General features: G+C 40.8%; 1 protein-coding gene across 1 annotated transcript in view; it reads right to left on the reverse strand.

The window, feature by feature from the left end:
• The window catches only part of Sumf1 (sulfatase modifying factor 1), an 84,110-nt gene that overhangs the window by 23,818 nt on the left and 42,744 nt on the right, over positions 1-17,548 (reverse strand). Inside the window, exon 7 of the mRNA XM_041637277.1 lies at positions 16,894-17,007. Within this exon, the coding sequence (XP_041493211.1) occupies positions 16,894-17,007 (114 nt within the window). The remainder of the gene's footprint in view (positions 1-16,893; positions 17,008-17,548) is intronic.

Below are 17,548 nucleotides of genomic sequence, written 5' to 3' on the forward strand. Positions count from 1 at the left end.
GAGGGAGCAGGCCCAAGCCAGGGACATCTGTGGGAACAGGCCTGAGGCAGTGACCTCCACAAGAACAGGTACAAGGGAGTGACCACTGAGTTAGCAGGCCCGAGCCAGAGACCTCTGGGAGACTGGACCCAAGCAAGGGACCTCCACAGAAACAGACCCAAGCCAGGGACATCTGTGGGAACAGGCCCGAGTCAGAGACCTCCACAGGAGCAGGTCTGAGCCAGCGACCTCTGCCAGAGCAGGTCCAAGGCAGCAACCTCCACAAGAGCAGCAGTACAAGGGAAGAACTCTGAGAAACTGGGTGTGAGCCAGGGACCTTCGAGGGGGCAAGCCTGAACCAGGGACATCTGTGGGAACAGGCCTGAGCCAGTCACATCTGCTGGAGCAGACCTGAGTCAGCTACCTCAGCTAGAGCAGTCCCAAGGCAATGACTTCCACAGGAGCAGTGTGAACCCTGGGAGGGCTGAACAACCTCCAGGAACACGGAGTGACCTCCAACATGACTGGAAACATAGCTCTGACTGCACCAGGAGGAGCAGCCATTTGAGTCTTGGATTCACTGGCACCTGGAAGATTGATCACCCAACTATACCACTCAGAGGAAAAGATGGGTAGACATGACACCAATATAAACAAGGGGCCCTATAACAGCAAGACTTAAACAACCAAATATAGATGAAGCAGAAGAAAATGACCTAAAAACTAACTTTAGGAGAATGTTTGAGGCCCTTAAAGAGGAAATGAAAAATTCCCTCAAAAAAATGGAAGAAAAAACAAACAAAAAATTGGAAGAAATAAATAAATCCCTTAAAGAAAACTAAGACTAAGCAATCAAACAGATTAAAGAAACTATTCAAGACTAGAAAACCAAAATAGAGACAATAAAGAAAAACAAGCCAAGGGAATTACAGAAACATAAATCATGAGAAAACAACCAGGAACCACAAATGCAAGCAAAAACAGCAGAATACAAGAAATGGAAGAGAGAATCTCAAGCGCTGAAGATACAATAGAGGAAACAGGCTTATCAGTCAAAGGAAACATTAAATCTAACAAAAAACAAACACAAAATACCCAGGAAACATGGGACACTGTGAAAAGACTAAACATAAGAATAATTGGGATAGAAGAAGGAAAATAAGTCCAACTTAAAAGCATAGATAATATATTCAACAAAATCATAGAAGAAAAATTTCCCAACCTAAAGAAAGATATGCATATAAAGATACAAGAAGCATACAGAACACCAATAGACTGGATCAAGAAAAAAGTTCCATCACTACATGATAATCAAAACATTAACATAAAGAATAGAGAAAGAATATTAAGAACTGCAAAGGAAAAAGGTCAAATAACATATAAAGACAGTCCTATCAGAATTACACCTGACTTCTCAAAGGAAACAATAAAAGCCAGAAGGTCAAACATTTTGCAGATATTAAGCGACCACAGATGCCATATACCCAACAGTAGACAGACACCATAGAGAGATAAAACAAGATATTCCATGATAGAACCATATTTAACCAATACCTAGCTACAAACCCAGCCCTCCACAGTAAGAAAAACTCCCACCCAAGGAAGTTGATATTCACAAAAACACAGACAATAGATGATCTCACAGCATCAAAAACCAAAGAAGGGAGGAAAACACACACAATAACACCACCAATAATGAAAACTAAAATTACAGGAGCTAATAATCACTGGTCATTAATATCCCTTAACATAAATAGACTTAACTCACCTATAAAAAGACACAGGCTACAGACTGGATATGAAAACAGAATCCATCCTTCTCTTGCATATAAGAAACACACCTCAACCTCAAAGACAGACACTGCCTCAGAGTAAAGGATTGAGAAATTTTTTTTAATCAAATGGACCTAAGAAACAAGCTGGTGTAGCTATCCTAATATCTAACAAAATAGACATCAAACTAAACTCAATCAAAAGATACAAGAAAGGACAATTCATATTAGTCACAGGAAAAAAAAAATTCTTCAAAAGGAAATCTCAATACTGAACATCTATGCCCCAAATACAAGGGCACCCTCATATTTAAAAGAAATACGAATAAAGCTTAAATCACACATTAAACTACATACACTAATAGTGGGAAACTTTAACACCCCACTCTCACCGCTGGACAGGTCTGTCAAAAAATTAAAAGAGAAATAAAGGAACAGATGTTATGACTCATATGGACTTAACAGACATCTATAGAACATTCCATCCAAACATAAAAGAATATACCTTTTCTCAGCACCTAATGGAACTTTCTCAAAAACTGACCACATACTGGGGACAAAGCACACCTCAAAAGATGAAAAAAAAATGGAATAACCCCATGTATCTTATCGGATCACCATGGCTTAAAATTAGAATTCAACAGCAACGCTAATTTTAGAAAGTCCACAATCAAATGGAAATTTAACAATGCTCACCTGAATCATCAGTGGATCAAAGAAGAAATAAAGGGACAAATTAAAGACTTCCTAAAATTCAATGAAAATGACCACAGAACATACCCAAATTTATGGGACACAATGAAAGCAGTGTTAAGAGCACAGCTCATAGGACTAAATGCCTACATAAAGAAACTGGAAAAATCGCATACTACTGAGTTAACAAAACATCTGAAAATTCTAGAACAAAAAGAAGCAAACTCACCCAGGAGGAACACGGCAAAAGTAATCAAATTGAGAGCTGAAATCAACAATATAGAATCAAAGAAAACAATACAAAGAATCAATGAGACAAAGAGTTGGTTCTTCGAGAAAATCTACAAAATAGACAAACCTTTATCCAAACTAACCAAAAGGCAGAGAGAGAATATCCAAATTAACAAAATCAGAAATACAAAGGGGAACATAACAACAAACATGGAGGAAATCCAGAGAATCATTAGGTCATATTTTGAAAACTTGTACTCCACATAATTGGAACTCTTAAAGGAAATGGACAACTTTCTGGATAAATATCACTTACTAAAATTAAATCAAGACCAGATAAGCAAATTACATAGACGTATAACTGCCAAGGAAATAATCAAAAAAGTCCCCCCCCCCCAAAAAAAAAGCCCAGGAACAGATGGTGTCAGTGCAGAATTCTACAAGATTTTCAAAGAACTTATATCAATACTCCTCAAATTGTTCCACACAACAGAAACAGAAGAAACATGGCCAAACTGTTTTTATGAGGCTACAATAACCCTGATACCCAAACCACACAAAGACATTACTAAGAAAGAGAATTACAGACCAATCTCACTCATGAACACTGATGCAAACATACTCAGCAAAACACTGGCAAACCAAATCCAAGAACACATCATAAAAATCATCTACCTTATCACATCAGTTTGATCCCAGAGATTCAGGGATGGTTCAACATATAAAAATCTGTCAGTGTAATCTACCATATAAACAAACTGAATTAAAAAAAAAACCTACATATGATCATCTCATTAGATGCTAAAAATGCCTTTGAACAAAATACAACACTCCTTCATGATAAAGGTCTTGGAGCGAGCATACAAGGAACATACCTAAACATAATAAAGGCAATATACAGCAAGCCAACAGCCAACATCAAACAAAATGGAGAGAAACTCAAAGCAATTCCAACTGAAATCAGGAACAAGACCAGGTTGTCCACTCTCTCCATATCTATTCAATATAGTTCTTGAGGTTCTAGCTAGAGCAATAAGACAACAAAAGAAGGTCAAAAGGATACAAATCAGAAAAGAAGTCAAACTCTGACTATTTGCTGATGATATAGTTTATATAAGCGACCCCAAAAACTCTACCAAGTAAATTCTACAACTCATAAATACCTTCAGTAATGTAGCAGGATACAAGATTAACTCAAAAAAATCAATAGCCCTACTTTACACAGATGATAAATTGACTGATAAAGAAATCAGAGAAATATCACCCTTCATATTAGCACAGAATTCCGCAGAGTAACTCTAACCAAACAAGTAGAAGCCCTGAAATTGAAGAAGACATCATGCTCTTAGGTAGCTAGAATTAACATACTAAAAATGGCAATCTTACCAAAAGCAATCTACAGATTCAATGCAATGCCCATCAAAATCCCAGCAAAATTCTTTACAGACCTCGAAAGAACAATATTCAACTTCATATGGAAAAGCAAAATCCAGGATAACCAAAACAATCCTGTACAATAAAGGAACTTCTGGAGACATCACAATCCATGACTTCAAACCCTATAGAGCTACAGTACTGAAAACAATCTGGTATTGGCATAAAAACAGACAGGAGGACCAATGGAACCGAATCAAAGACCCAGATATCAATCCACACACCTACGAATACCTGATTTTTGACAAAAAAGCAAAACACATAAAATGTAAAAAAAAAAAAAGCAAATTCAACAAATGGTGCTGGCATAACTGGATATCAACATGTAGAAGAATGAAAATAGATCCATATCTATCACCATGAACAAAACTCAAGTTCAAATGGATCAAAGACCTCAATATAAAAACAGCCACATTGAACCTCATAGAACAGAAAGTGGGAAGTACACTTGAACACATTGGCACAGAAGACCACTTCCTAAATATAATCACAGTGGCACAGTCACCGAGAGAAACAATTTATAAAAGGGACTTCCTGAAACTGAGAAACTTCTGTAAAGCAAAGGACATGGTCAACAAGACAAAACGGCAGCCTACAGAATGGGAAAAGATCTCTACCAACTGCACATCAGACAAAGGGCTGATCTCCAAAATATACAAAGAACTCAAGAAATTGGGCATCAAAAGAATAAATAATCCAATAAAAAAAATATGGTACAGACCTAAACATAGAACTCTCAACAGAGGAATCAAAAATGGCTGATAAACACACTTAAGGAAATACTCAGCATCCTTAGCCATCAGAAAATGCAAATCAAAACAACTCTGAGATTCCATTTTATACCTGTAAGAATGGCCAAGATCATAAACACTGATGACAACTTATGCTAGAGAGGTTGTGGAGTAAAGGGAACACTCCTGCATTGCTGGTGGAAGTGCAAACTGGTACAGCCCCTTTAGATATCAGTATGGTGATTTCTCAGAAAATTAGGAAACTGGTGTGGGAGAATTGTCTGTATTCTGTCAATCATGTTATAAATAAACGCTGATTGGCCAGGCAGGAAATATAGGTAGGAAAACTAGACAGGAAGTAGAAATGATGTAATGAAAAAAGGAGAATTCTGGGAAGGAGGAAGCTGATTCCTCCCACTCCTGCCCAGACCACTGAAGCAGCAGGATGTGATCTGCCCCACTGGTAAAAGGTACTGAGCCACATGGCTAACATAGATCAGAAAAATAGGTTAATCAATATGTGAGAGTTAGCCAGTGAGAGGATAGAGCTAATGGGCCAATCAGCTTATAATTTATGGAGACCTATGTGTGATTTTCTTTGGGGCTAAACAGTTGTAGAGTACTGGGCGGGACAGAAAACCCCAACAAAACAAGCCTGGCCCCTTTCATGTTACAGGAAACAACCTTCCTTAAAACCCAGCAATACCACTTTTGGGTATATACCCAAAGGATGCTAAATTGTACCACAAGGACATGTGTTCAATTATGTTCATAGCAGCATTGTTTGTCATAGCCAGAACCTGGAAACAACCTAAATGTTTCTCGACCAAAGAATGGATAAGGAAATTGTGATACATTTACACAATGGAGTACTACACAGCAGAAAAACATGACATCTTGAAATTTGTGTGCAAATGGATAGATTTAGGAAATATTATATTAAGTGAGGTAACTCAGACCCAAAAAGACAAATATCATATGTACTCACTCATAAGTAGCTTTTAGACATAAAGCAAAGAAAAACCAGCCTACAATTCACAATCCCAGAGAACCTAGACAACAATAAGGACCCTAAGAGAGACATACATGAATCTAATCTATATGGAAATTAGAAAAAGAAAAGATCTCCTGAGTAAACTGGAAGATGGGGATCATGGGAGAGGGTAGAAGGGGAGGGCAGAGGGAGGGAAGGGAGCAGAGAAAAATATATAGCTCAATAAAACAAAATTTAGAAAAAAAGACACTCAAAAAAGAAAGAAAGAAAGAAAGAAAGAAAGAAAGAAAGAAAAGAAAAGAATTAATTGCTGGAAACTTCTCAAGTCTGAGAGAGGAAGTAGACATCCAAACCCAAGAAGTCCAAAGGAGCCTGCCAGGAATGAATGGGCAAAGGCCCATATCAAACACCTTGTCATCATGTAGAGTCTAAGAAAGATATCAGAAACATCAAGGGAAGGTGATCATCATGCACATCCAGGACACTGTCAGCAAGTCTCTCAACAGAAATAGCATGGGGCTGGAAAGGCGGATCCATGGGTAAGAACATAAACTGCTACTGCAGAGGATTAACGTTCAGTACCCAGAACCCATACCAGGTGCTTACACTCACTGTAACTCCAGTTCCAAGGGATCCAATGCCCTCGCTGGCCTCCTTGGGCATAGCACACACATGGTGCACAGACTTGTATATAAACAAAACATCCATACAACATGAAAAGGAGTAAAATTTTTAAAAATGAAATAAACATAAAAAAGGTGAAATAAAGAGCTGAGAAAAAAAGATTGTACCCCATTCTCTATCCTTACCAAGATAAGAAAAAGCAGCGATATAGTACAAATTCTTATTGGTCTTATTAATAAAAATCAGAAGTCAGATATTAAGTGTGAAAGCTGAAAGATCAGAAAAGCAGAGCAGGCAGCCACTAGTTCTTAATTCTATGAAATCCTCAGATTGAATGGGTATCCTGTCTCCACAAGTCCTCAGACTGAATGCCGTATCTACAAAACCTCAGACTGAATCCTGAGCTCCTGTCTCCTCCTGCTTTATATTCCTGTCTCCACCTCTCTAGTGCTGGGATTAAAGGTATGAGCCACCACCACTTGGCTCTCATTCTTTTCTAGACTGATTCGATCTTGTTGTAGTCCAGGATGGCCTTGAACTCCCAAGAGCTGGGGTTAAAGGTATGTGCCACCATTACCTGCCCTCTATGACTAACTAGTGTAGCAAGCTCTGTACTCTGATAGTCAGGTAAGCTTTATTTGTTAAATCACAAACAAAAATGTCACCACATAGCCACAGGCAACTTAACCAAGATCAAAGCCCAAGTTTCACCCAGAATTCAGTGTCCAGTCCTCTGTCAGAAAATTGTGAACCAAACTAAGGAGGCCAAAGTCAGAGGCTCTGATAGTCCCTTCCTGTCCCCACAGCTCTAGTCAGGCTCATGAAAGGACAAGAAAGGCATAAGCCATCTTCAAAAGGAAACTATGTACCTGTGATGTGGGAAGGTCATATGTCTATCTGTTGCTTTCATTGGTTAATTAATAAAGAAACTGCTTGGCCTGATAAGTCAGAACATAGGTGAGTGGAGTAGACAGAATAGAATGCTGGGAAGAAGGGAAGTGAGGTCAGACTGCCATGGAGCCAGCCACCTCGGTCAGACATGCTGAATCTTTCCCGGTAAGCCACCACCTCGTGGTGCTACACAGATAATTAGAAATGGGTTAATCAAGTTAGCCAGTAAGAGGCTAGAGCTAATGGGCCAGGCAGTGTTTAAAAGAATACAATTTGTGTGTTGTTATTTTGGGTGCAAAGCTAACCATGTGGGAGCCAGGTGGGAGGGAAAGCAGGCCTGATCACCCCACACTACATACCTGGGCTTTGGCTCCTAAGCTTCTAAGGCATCCATGGAACAAAACTACCCAATGCCTCATGAACGCTAAGGATCCACAATCAGGAATTATGAGGCTCACTCTCTGTGGGCCAAGGCCTGTGATCCTGGTGCTTCCCACTAGCTCAGACCAAATGCCCAATAATGGTGTTCAACAAATGCAGAGAAATACCATTAAGAGGAGCTGCAGGGGGAAGAATTTGGTTAAAGGAAATGTTCTCCCTGGGGGGTCCTTAGAAATGATAAAGGAAATGTTCTCCCTGGGGGGTCCTTAGAAATGATAATTAGTTCTCTTTTGCTGAGTGCCTTTGCTGAGTCTGTAACTTTGCCACAAAAACAGGACACCCCCCTCCCCAGCTATAGTCTTTCTTTTTCACACAAGATAACAATGATGGATCTTTGTTGTTGTTGTTCTTTTTCTGTCACAGAGCAGGGTCAGAATCAAAGGATTTCATCCTCTTTCCCCAAAGCTACTACATACATGTATACAGACCTGAATACATGTATCTACCTGAATCATTTCAAAGCCATCTTCCCAACTGCTTGACCATCAGCTGCAGCATCTTCAATGCTTGCCTACTTTATCAACCAGCAGCAATGATTACCCACATTGCTTGTTCCTTGAGAACAGCTAGATACATCCTTAAGGCAATTTATAGATACCTTAGTTACGGTTTCTTCTCTCTCTCTTTTTTTTTAAATTTATTTAACTTTATTTTAGGTGAATTGGTGTGAAATTGTTAGATACCCTGGAACTGGAATTACAGATAGTTGTGAGCAGCCATGTGGGTGCTGGGAATTGAACCCAGATCCTCTGGAAGAGCAGCCAGTGTTCTTAACCACTGAGCCATCTCTCCAGCCCCTTAGTTAGGGATTCTATTCTGTGATAAAACACCATGACCAAAAGCAACATGAGGAAGAAAGGGCTTATTTTACTTATAACTCTCAGATCACACTCCAGCACTGAGGGACATCTAGGGGAGGGAGTCGCCACGGTTCACTCTGCCTGCTCACAACCCAGGATCCCCTGATCAGGGTATACTGGGCCCTCCCACATCAATCATCACTTTTTAAAAAATCCCACAGACTTGCCTGCAGGTCAATGTGATGGAGGCATTTTCTCAATTGGGATTTCTCTTTCCAGATAACTCTAGCTTGTGTCATGTTGACAAAAACAACCAGGACAACAGATGAAGGACTAAGCCCAACAAGGATGAGATGACTCACCGCTGGCCTTGTAGCATTTTGAACACTGCAAATGGAGTCACAGCTACTGACCTCTCTACTCCATTACTTAAGCACAGTTGTTAGTGAGTGCAGCAGAAACAATATCACTGAGAACAACAAATCACCCACGGAAAAACCCTGCTCTCTCATTCAACACTGGTGGCACTCTCTACCAAGTGTCATTTACTATGAAAAAGAAAGCTCAAACGAGTCTTGTTATTGAGGAGACTGAAGCAAGAAGCATAATTTGTAAGTCACTCTCTAAAGACCCTAAGTGATTAGTCAAAAGAAATTCTATGTACATTTCTAATTATCCCATAAGGGGGTAGGGATACAAAGCAGAAAGAAAAGGCGATAAAGGAAACAAGTATGTACATACACGGGAAAGAGTTAAGATGCCATGTTTCTGGGGTGAGGATAAACTGAAGACAGCAATAGCTCCAGGTACCAGAGGAACTATAAACAGTGTGTGTCGTTGTGGTAGGGGGACCTTTGCTTCTCCAGAATTCCTTAAAAGGCCAGGCCCTGCCATTCTTATCCTTGGATCGCACTGATCTAGCAGAATGATGTGCTGTTATCATGCTAAAGGCTTCTTCTAGAGATGTCATCGCAGCTCCCACAGTCAAGAACAAATGGTCCATCCAGGCTCCAGCACACACACAAGAAATCTCACCACACACAAACGGACCTTCATTTGCTTAGCATCTAATGCTTCCCCCTAAAAACCTTCTTGATACCAAGTCCTGTTTACTATATCCCTGTGTCATCCCACAGAGCAGGGACAGCCCCATAACATAGTGAGGACTATGGAAATGTGGGCTGACTCTGGAGCTCCAGAGCTCTGACTTCAGCTCTCTCTGTTCAGTGTCCTCTCCACTCACAAACAGCCATATTTGCTGGAGATAATCATTGAAAGAAAAGCTGCTACAAGCCGAGCACCTCTGCCCAAAGCTGCCCCCAGGTTAAAAAAAAAAAAAAAAACACCCACTTCAAGTATCAGTATGCTGAAAGTCTGATTGTTCAATTGCATAAGCTATCTAATATACAAAATTGTTTAAAATAGTATTTAAAATCACCTTCAGGTATAAGCTACATATGATACGGAAGCATTTCATATTCACACATAGATTCTACCTCCGAGGTACTTCAAAATGTGTACTAAAATTTCCCCAAATTTTAAATCCTTAAGGGAAATGGGAAACGGGGAGGAGGCAGAAATTTTTTTCAACACCTAAAAATAAATAACAAACAACAACAACAACAACAAAAAAAACAAAATAAATAAATAAAAATCCTAAAAAAAAAATTCCAAGCAATTCAGTGTGCTTCTGTATGTGTTCTGGACATTTTTATCCTCACGAGTGTTGTTTGGAAGAAGGTAACTGCATTGGCCCAATTGTAACTTACCCTAGATACAGTATAGAAGAAAAAAGTATATATACCTCCAAAAACGTAAGACTAAGACTGCCTTCAGGAATCTGAAAAGCTTCCATGTCAAGAGAAAAAGCAGAATGAGAACTGGAGGAATGATGTTCCAGCAGAAATTTTTTTGGTTGGACAGAGCACCTTAAACAGAAGGGTTCATAGAGCAATGTTCTTCAGGTGGTGGAGAGTTGCTATTGCTCAGGAGGTTTTTAGCAAGAGGCTGCAGGATCATAGCTTTCAGAGCTCTCAGCGAGTCCTGCATGGCTGATCTCCCTAATAAAGAAGGCAGGGAGGGCACAGTTCAGTGTTCTGCTCCCTGCTCAGGAAGTTGCAATGTGAGTGTTTGAGATGGCACTTTAAAGATGAAGTGGAAACAAATGCCCCTTCTCAGCATTAGAAACAGTATTCAGCCTTTCCACTTGAGAAGCCTCCTACCCTATAGCACACTGGAAATGTAGTCAAATGTGCTAAATACCGGAACTCTATACATTCGCACTGACTTCTGTGCTTAAGCAGGTCTTTTGTGCTGGATGAAAAGCCCCACCCCAGAACCACAGTGACCAAGGGCAGTGGATACCCATGAGCACTTCCTCCAGCAGGATTTCCGGCTTCTACTAGGACAAAGTTACAATGATTTCTTAATTTTTGAGATTATAATTTAATTACAACGATTCTCTCTTACCTTTCATCCCTTCAAATCCTCCCATATATCCTTCTACACTCTGAAAATTATTTTCTTGAAAGCCCCAAGAAGCCAACAGTACAACCACCTTGGTTTGCCCTTGGCACTCACTAAACATCTTTGTAGTCCGAGTTGTTCATCAGTGAACTGTATTAACACAACCACACTTTTTCATCTTTGTAGTCCGAGTTGTTCATCAGTGAACTGTACTAACACAACCACACTTCTTCATTTTGAGCTCTCACACTCCAGAATGTTCTCACCAAGACACATGAATAAAAGTCTTCTAGCAGGCAAAAATTCCAAAGCAACTTCCTGTTTCTAGTGTAGACTAGGTTCTCAGTGTATGCTTGATGAGCAGCTGAGCCTGTGGATGGAGTCTGGCTAGGGTAAGGCATCCTGCAGGCAGAGGAAGACTAAAAGATAGTCAGCAGCGTGTGGTTTTGTTCCGCAAGCAGGGGCAGGAGGCCGTGGAAGGGTTTATTATAAAGCCAGTCTAAGCTCTGCACCAATCAAGCAATCGTGAAGAAGTGTCTGGGCAGGGCTACAAAGCCAGCACAGATCTATTCCTGCTGATCTCAGAGCAGAAAACAGGTAGGTGTCCCAGTTCACTTCATGCGCCATGTACAGATAGGTGAGAGCTCAAAGAGGAGTCCTTAGAAGCAAGCAAAGTACAAGCATTTCATGTCACAGAAGGTAGAATGGATGGGCTTATAACCTCCCTGACCAAACCAATTCCCTACCACCTCAAAACATGCCAGAGAAAAACACACATTCCTCATCCACCCAAAGCTATACAGACTATTCTATGATCAAAGCCCATGTTGACAGAATCTCTGGCTAAGCCTTGGCAGGCAAGAGAGGAAGAATGTGTCTGGGCATACCGTGTTTGCACTGGATTGTCACAAGCATGGAAGCATGAGCTTGGCTTGTATTGTAAGGAATGTGCCAACTGAAGACAAGGGGGTGAGAATAGCAAACAACTGGTATTCATAAGTATATTTGTCTTCCCCTTTGCTTCCCCAGGCCAACATTCCCCATTATCTCTGCTGGCAGACGCAAGCAACATTCCAATTAGAGAGTCAAACCACAGCTTAACAATAGAAAAACAATATTTTTGAGACACAGAAATAGAAAGTGTTTCATAATGAACACATCTAATCGCCCAACAACTTCATCAGGTGGGTACTCTAATTTCTAACCTATACATAAAGAAGCTTAGGCACGTTGTGAGTTGAGATGCATTACACTGTTGTTCAGGGTAGACTTAGAAAACACAAGTTACCCTGGTGATCCCAAGGCTAGAACTCTCCTCCTGGGGGTAGGGCAGGGGATGGTTGGCTGTCTGAGCCAGGCATGATGGCACATTCCTGAAATCACAGCAAAAGCTGGAGGATTTTACTTCAAGGCCAGCCTGGGCTACCGAATGAGAGCCTGTATCTTATCTCAGAACAACCAACCAACCAACCCCATCTAGATGCAACTGTGCTCCTCCTCGAATCAGAAAAATGCTACAAATCACACTATCCCGTCACATCATCAGCTGCACATCAGCAAGGTACCTGGTAGCCATAGCAACTAAGCAGGGGTAGGAAATCAGAACATTAAATAATCACTACTTTTCTTTTTTTAGCTCTACCTTTTTTTTTAGAGCACTACGCACTATCACAGATAATATGGGGCCTAGATGTAAGCAAAAGAGGACAAAAAATACAAATTATATTTTTGGAACATGTATGCTTTATGTGGTTAAGATATTATCACAGCAAACTGCCACACTTTGGGTTTTCTGGGCCGGTGCTCTGAAAGCACCCACAGAGGACTAACAGACGAGCAGATGGACACACAAACAAGCAAACTAAACTGATCCTCATGGCAGACGGCCAAACACCTTATTTTCTTTGGGGACTTTGTGTACAAAGCATGCCAGGCTGCTTCTACAACCTGTTTTGCCATAGATGACAGCCCAATAAAATAAAAAATTAATGATTAACTTTTGCTCCCTAGAAGCCGCTGAATAAGAAAAAGGCATTTCCTGAATAAAGCTGTGCACAGAGAGAGCTGACTTTCCCCAAGCTCTCTAAAGCAATTTTAAAACGTTTTGCTATGGGCTAGTCTTGGAGCCAGCACAAGCACAAGGCACTAAAGAGGTCAGATTCTGGGTCAAAATGTTTACATAGGGTCTTGGGGCTAAAACTCTCCATGAAGATGTCTGTTTCTATCTTTGCTCTGACACACCTGGAGTCTGAACAGAGACTGAAGTATCTGGAGCTAACATTATTATGAGGTTAATGGTTTTACTCCAGGTTCTTTGCCAAACACTAAAGATATACAAGCCATTAGGGAAGAAAGGCAAACAAATTAGAACCTCAAAAAGAAATAGCAATTGATCAAACCAAGCAAGAGTCTTTACAGCTGTAAAAATTGCAGAGCACAAATCCCAGAAAAGGGGTTCCCTAGCGACCTGGCAACTCAGATGGCAGTGCATGCGAGACAACTTCCTGTCTACTCACAGCACAAGTAAACAACAATCTGGAATTCACAGACCTCCAAGGAGTGTCCACTGGTACCCGGAGGAACCAAGATGAACTGGCAATAGGCTTGAGACGGAGCAAAGCTCAGCTTCAGACACTTCAGTCCCTAACTTGATTAAGCTAATATGACACAGAATCAAAAATAAAGACTCTCCAGAGAAAGACTGCACCAGCTAGACCTCAAAAGCTTGCCACAGTTTTTCACATACAATGTCTGGTATTCAATCAAAAATAACAATGTGTGGTGATGTTTTGTTTGTGCTATAACAAATAAAGCCTGCCCGAGGATCAGAGGGCAGAGTTAGCCACTAGTTAGCTATAGAGGCCAGGCAGTGTGGCGTACACCTTTAATCTCAGCACTCAGGAGGCAAAGGGAGATGGATCTCTGTGAGGTCAATGCCATCCTAGGCCACACTAGATAGATTCAGTTGCAAAGAGAAACAGAGCCAGGCGGTGGTGGCTCACACCTTTAATCCCAGTACATGGAGCCACACGCCTTTAATCCCAGCATTAGGGAGGTGGAGACAGGAAGGCATATGGCTGGGTGGAGAGAGGAATATTAGGTGGGAGGAGACAGGAGCTCAGCATTCAGTCAGAGCATTCATCCTGAGGATTCCTAGAGACAGGATCGCCCATGTGGTCTGAGGATTTGGTAGAGGTAAGAACAAGTGGCTGGCTGCCCTGCTTCTCTGCTCTTTCAGCATTAGCCTCTATATCTCACTCGGGTTTTTATTATTAAGACCAATTCAATTCCTGATATAGCAATGTACATGTGAAAACAAGATGTGGCCAAAAAGCGAAGGCAAAAGGAGTGCACAGACATGCTAATCAAGCGTTTCTTAGCAGGCGTACACATTGCAAACCGATAACAGTAGAGCTAGAGAGACAGCTCATCAGTTAAGAGCACTGGCTGTCCTCTCCCAGAGGACCTGGGTTAAATCCCTAGCACCCACTGCAGCTTTCCACAGTCTCTATCTAACTCCAGCTCCAGGGAATCTGAAGCTTTCTTCAGACATCCATGAGCATAACACATGGTCACACACATACATGCAAGCAAAGTACATATACACATAAAATAAAATTCTTTAGAAAGTAAATCTTCTAAATGACTGAAGAAACACAGTCAAAACAGCACTAAACACGAATCGGGGCAGCTGAAATGTAAAATACTGACAACACCAAGTTCTGGTAAGAACAACTTTTGCTCTTTTATCCTCTTCCTTTGGTTAGAAAGAGAGAATGGCAGCTCTACAGGTTCCTGTTGTGCTGCTTTCTACACTCCTCTGGACTTCTCTAACACTTCAGTTGAGAGTTTTAAAAAGAACTGAGACTTGAGTCTGAGGAAGACAGCGGCAAAGGTTAAACCATTTTTGGCTTTCAGAGTCGTATTCCAAAGGTACCCTTTCTTTATTTTGCAGATAGTAAGAAAGCATTTAAAACCAGGCATACTGGTACAAAGCTGAAAGTCCAGCAGCACCCTGGAGGCAAAAGCAAGAGGTTTCTGAGTTCAACACCAGCCTGGGCTATATGATGAGCTCTAAGTCAGCCTGGACTGTGCAACAACTCAAAAAATAAACAATAAAGAAGAACGGAAGGAAAGGAGGGAGGGAAGAAAGGAAGGAAGCAGGAATGCATGCATGAATTTAAATAGAAAAGCGGCAGTATTAGATTTGTTTTGCACAAAGACCATTCTTGATGCAAGAGATGAAGTAACTAATGAAAGACAATGATGACAGCTCATCTACTGAATAAACAGAGCTGTAAAGATCTCAATGATGTCATCAATGATTTGGGGTTTAGTTCTCAAAATGATGACTTGCAACCCATCAAATCAGAAAGCAAATGAGGCCACTGGGACAAGGATGAATCTAAATGGGACAATTTCATTGGATTAAGAGTGACATCCAGGAAATAGCCTGCAACTGGTGAAAGGGAAATGTAAATTTTTCTACAAATCCTTAGAAGAAAGTCAAGCCCATAAAAGTGAAAGCTACTGAGCACTCAGCTCAACGCCAGATGGTCAGATAGATACATTCACAATGTGCCAAAATTCTGGAGCCTTGCACAGCCCCTTCCAAGCATGCAGATGCTTTAATTTGACAGGAAAAAATCTATTTCTGCCTCTGACAGCAAATGCCAAGTCACGTCTTGCCAGGGGAGAGAGTGGCTGCTCCCAATCACAGACTCCCCAAGTATGCACAATCTTATTCTTACTTCAAGGTACAGGTTATTTGCCCACTACTTCCACCAGCCTCGCCACAATGGTAAGGGGACAGAGTTTCTAAAGCACTCAGCTTTTTCATCTGCACTCCCCAAAAAGTAGATATATATCTCTAGATTATTCATGAACAGTTCACATTTATCTGTTGAAATAAAATCAAGCATATCAAACAGAAACTCATCTACACATTCTGAAAATGGCCCCAGGCATGGAGTCCGACAGGTTTTTCATTGACTCTAAACTGGTTAACCTTCCAGGGAGGAACAAGAAAAGAATGAATGTTCTTTGTCTTCTGTGCACTACAAAGGTTGAGCACAGAGCATTACCGGGGAGCTGGTTTTCATACTGTTCTTCGGTCAGATTGACGAATGCCTGCTTGCTAGAGATGGAATTATTACATATTCCACCCCCAATGTGTTCAGAGACAAGAAGTATTCAAAGATGTTCTTTGTAAAAGAGGCGCTGTCCAAACACATGTTCATTTCAAATTTCAGTTTTAATGTGCAGTACTGGAGGGCTTAATTTTAGAGGCAGGAAATTTGCATTCAACATTCTTTACAAAGCAGAGTAAGTAAAACTCAGAGGGACAGGGTGGTCTTCTATTACTGGGGAATATGGTGCATTTTCCTATCACACAAACAGGTTCACAAAACAACCACTGAGTGACTCAGGTCCCTGACTCGACAGCTACCCAGTCTCATTTTTTCCAAATAACACCGCTGAATCAAAATTGAACCCATCAAAACCCAGGCAAGGAGTTTCATGAAAAAATATCATCTACCAGAACTTAATGGTTAATATTAAAACACGAAAGAATTTTATGGTCATTTATCTATCATACTTTGATATGGAGCAGTGGTAAATGCCCCCAAATAGTTATCAATATCACAATCCAGTGGGACACAAAACAAGACATTTTTGTACAGCAGTCTAAAGCTGAAAAAAGACACATGCATGTGGCATTCCTTAGGGAAATGTGAGGATAATGTCAAGACAAACACACGAAATCCTAGCTGTTGCCTACTTAGAGGACAAGTGTCACACTATCAAGGTCCAAGACTTCTCTACAAGATACTCACTGGATTGTGTGCTTCCTCAACTGAATGGTGAACAGTCCACCAGTCTGAGGTCCACTCCCATGCGTTCCCCACTATATTGTACAAGCCATAGCCATTGGGAGGAAAGGCATCAACCTAAAAAGAAAGACCAATTACTCAGCTTGCTTTAAAAATCTCTTCGGTACATGAATGTACCAAGACCTATTTATTTCAGAATATGAATACTGATTTTCATCCCCACCTGTCAAAAAACAGTCTAAACAATAAAAGCAAAAGCTATGCCCCCTCTGCTTTGCTGTTTTTTAACTTTAAGCACTCAGAAGGCATTCAGAAAGCTAAGAGGGCTTTACTGAATGGCCCAGAACTAAGTGACCAACACTAGCTATAAGTATCAAGACTTGACTAGTATGGGAGAGAGGGTAAATGTGGAGGGGGGAGGAGGGGAACAAGAACAGACAAACAGTATCTAGGCATTCAAAATCATAAGCAGGAATGCCCTGTGATATACGTTATCAGAATAAGTCTTGTCACTAAGTATCAGCATTTTGGACCACATAGTGTTCTTCAGGACTCCAGTTGCCACATCACCTCACCCTCTCCAGAGTCAACTGCTCCCTCCAGTTGACTATCTTATCTTTGAGCCTCAGTCACTGTCATTAAATAAGGAAAACATTAA

Source organism: Microtus oregoni, unplaced genomic scaffold (genome assembly GCF_018167655.1).
Source record: "Microtus oregoni isolate MIOR12 unplaced genomic scaffold, Mior012 000002F_ref0000024, whole genome shotgun sequence".
NCBI lineage: Eukaryota > Metazoa > Chordata > Mammalia > Rodentia > Cricetidae > Microtus > Microtus oregoni.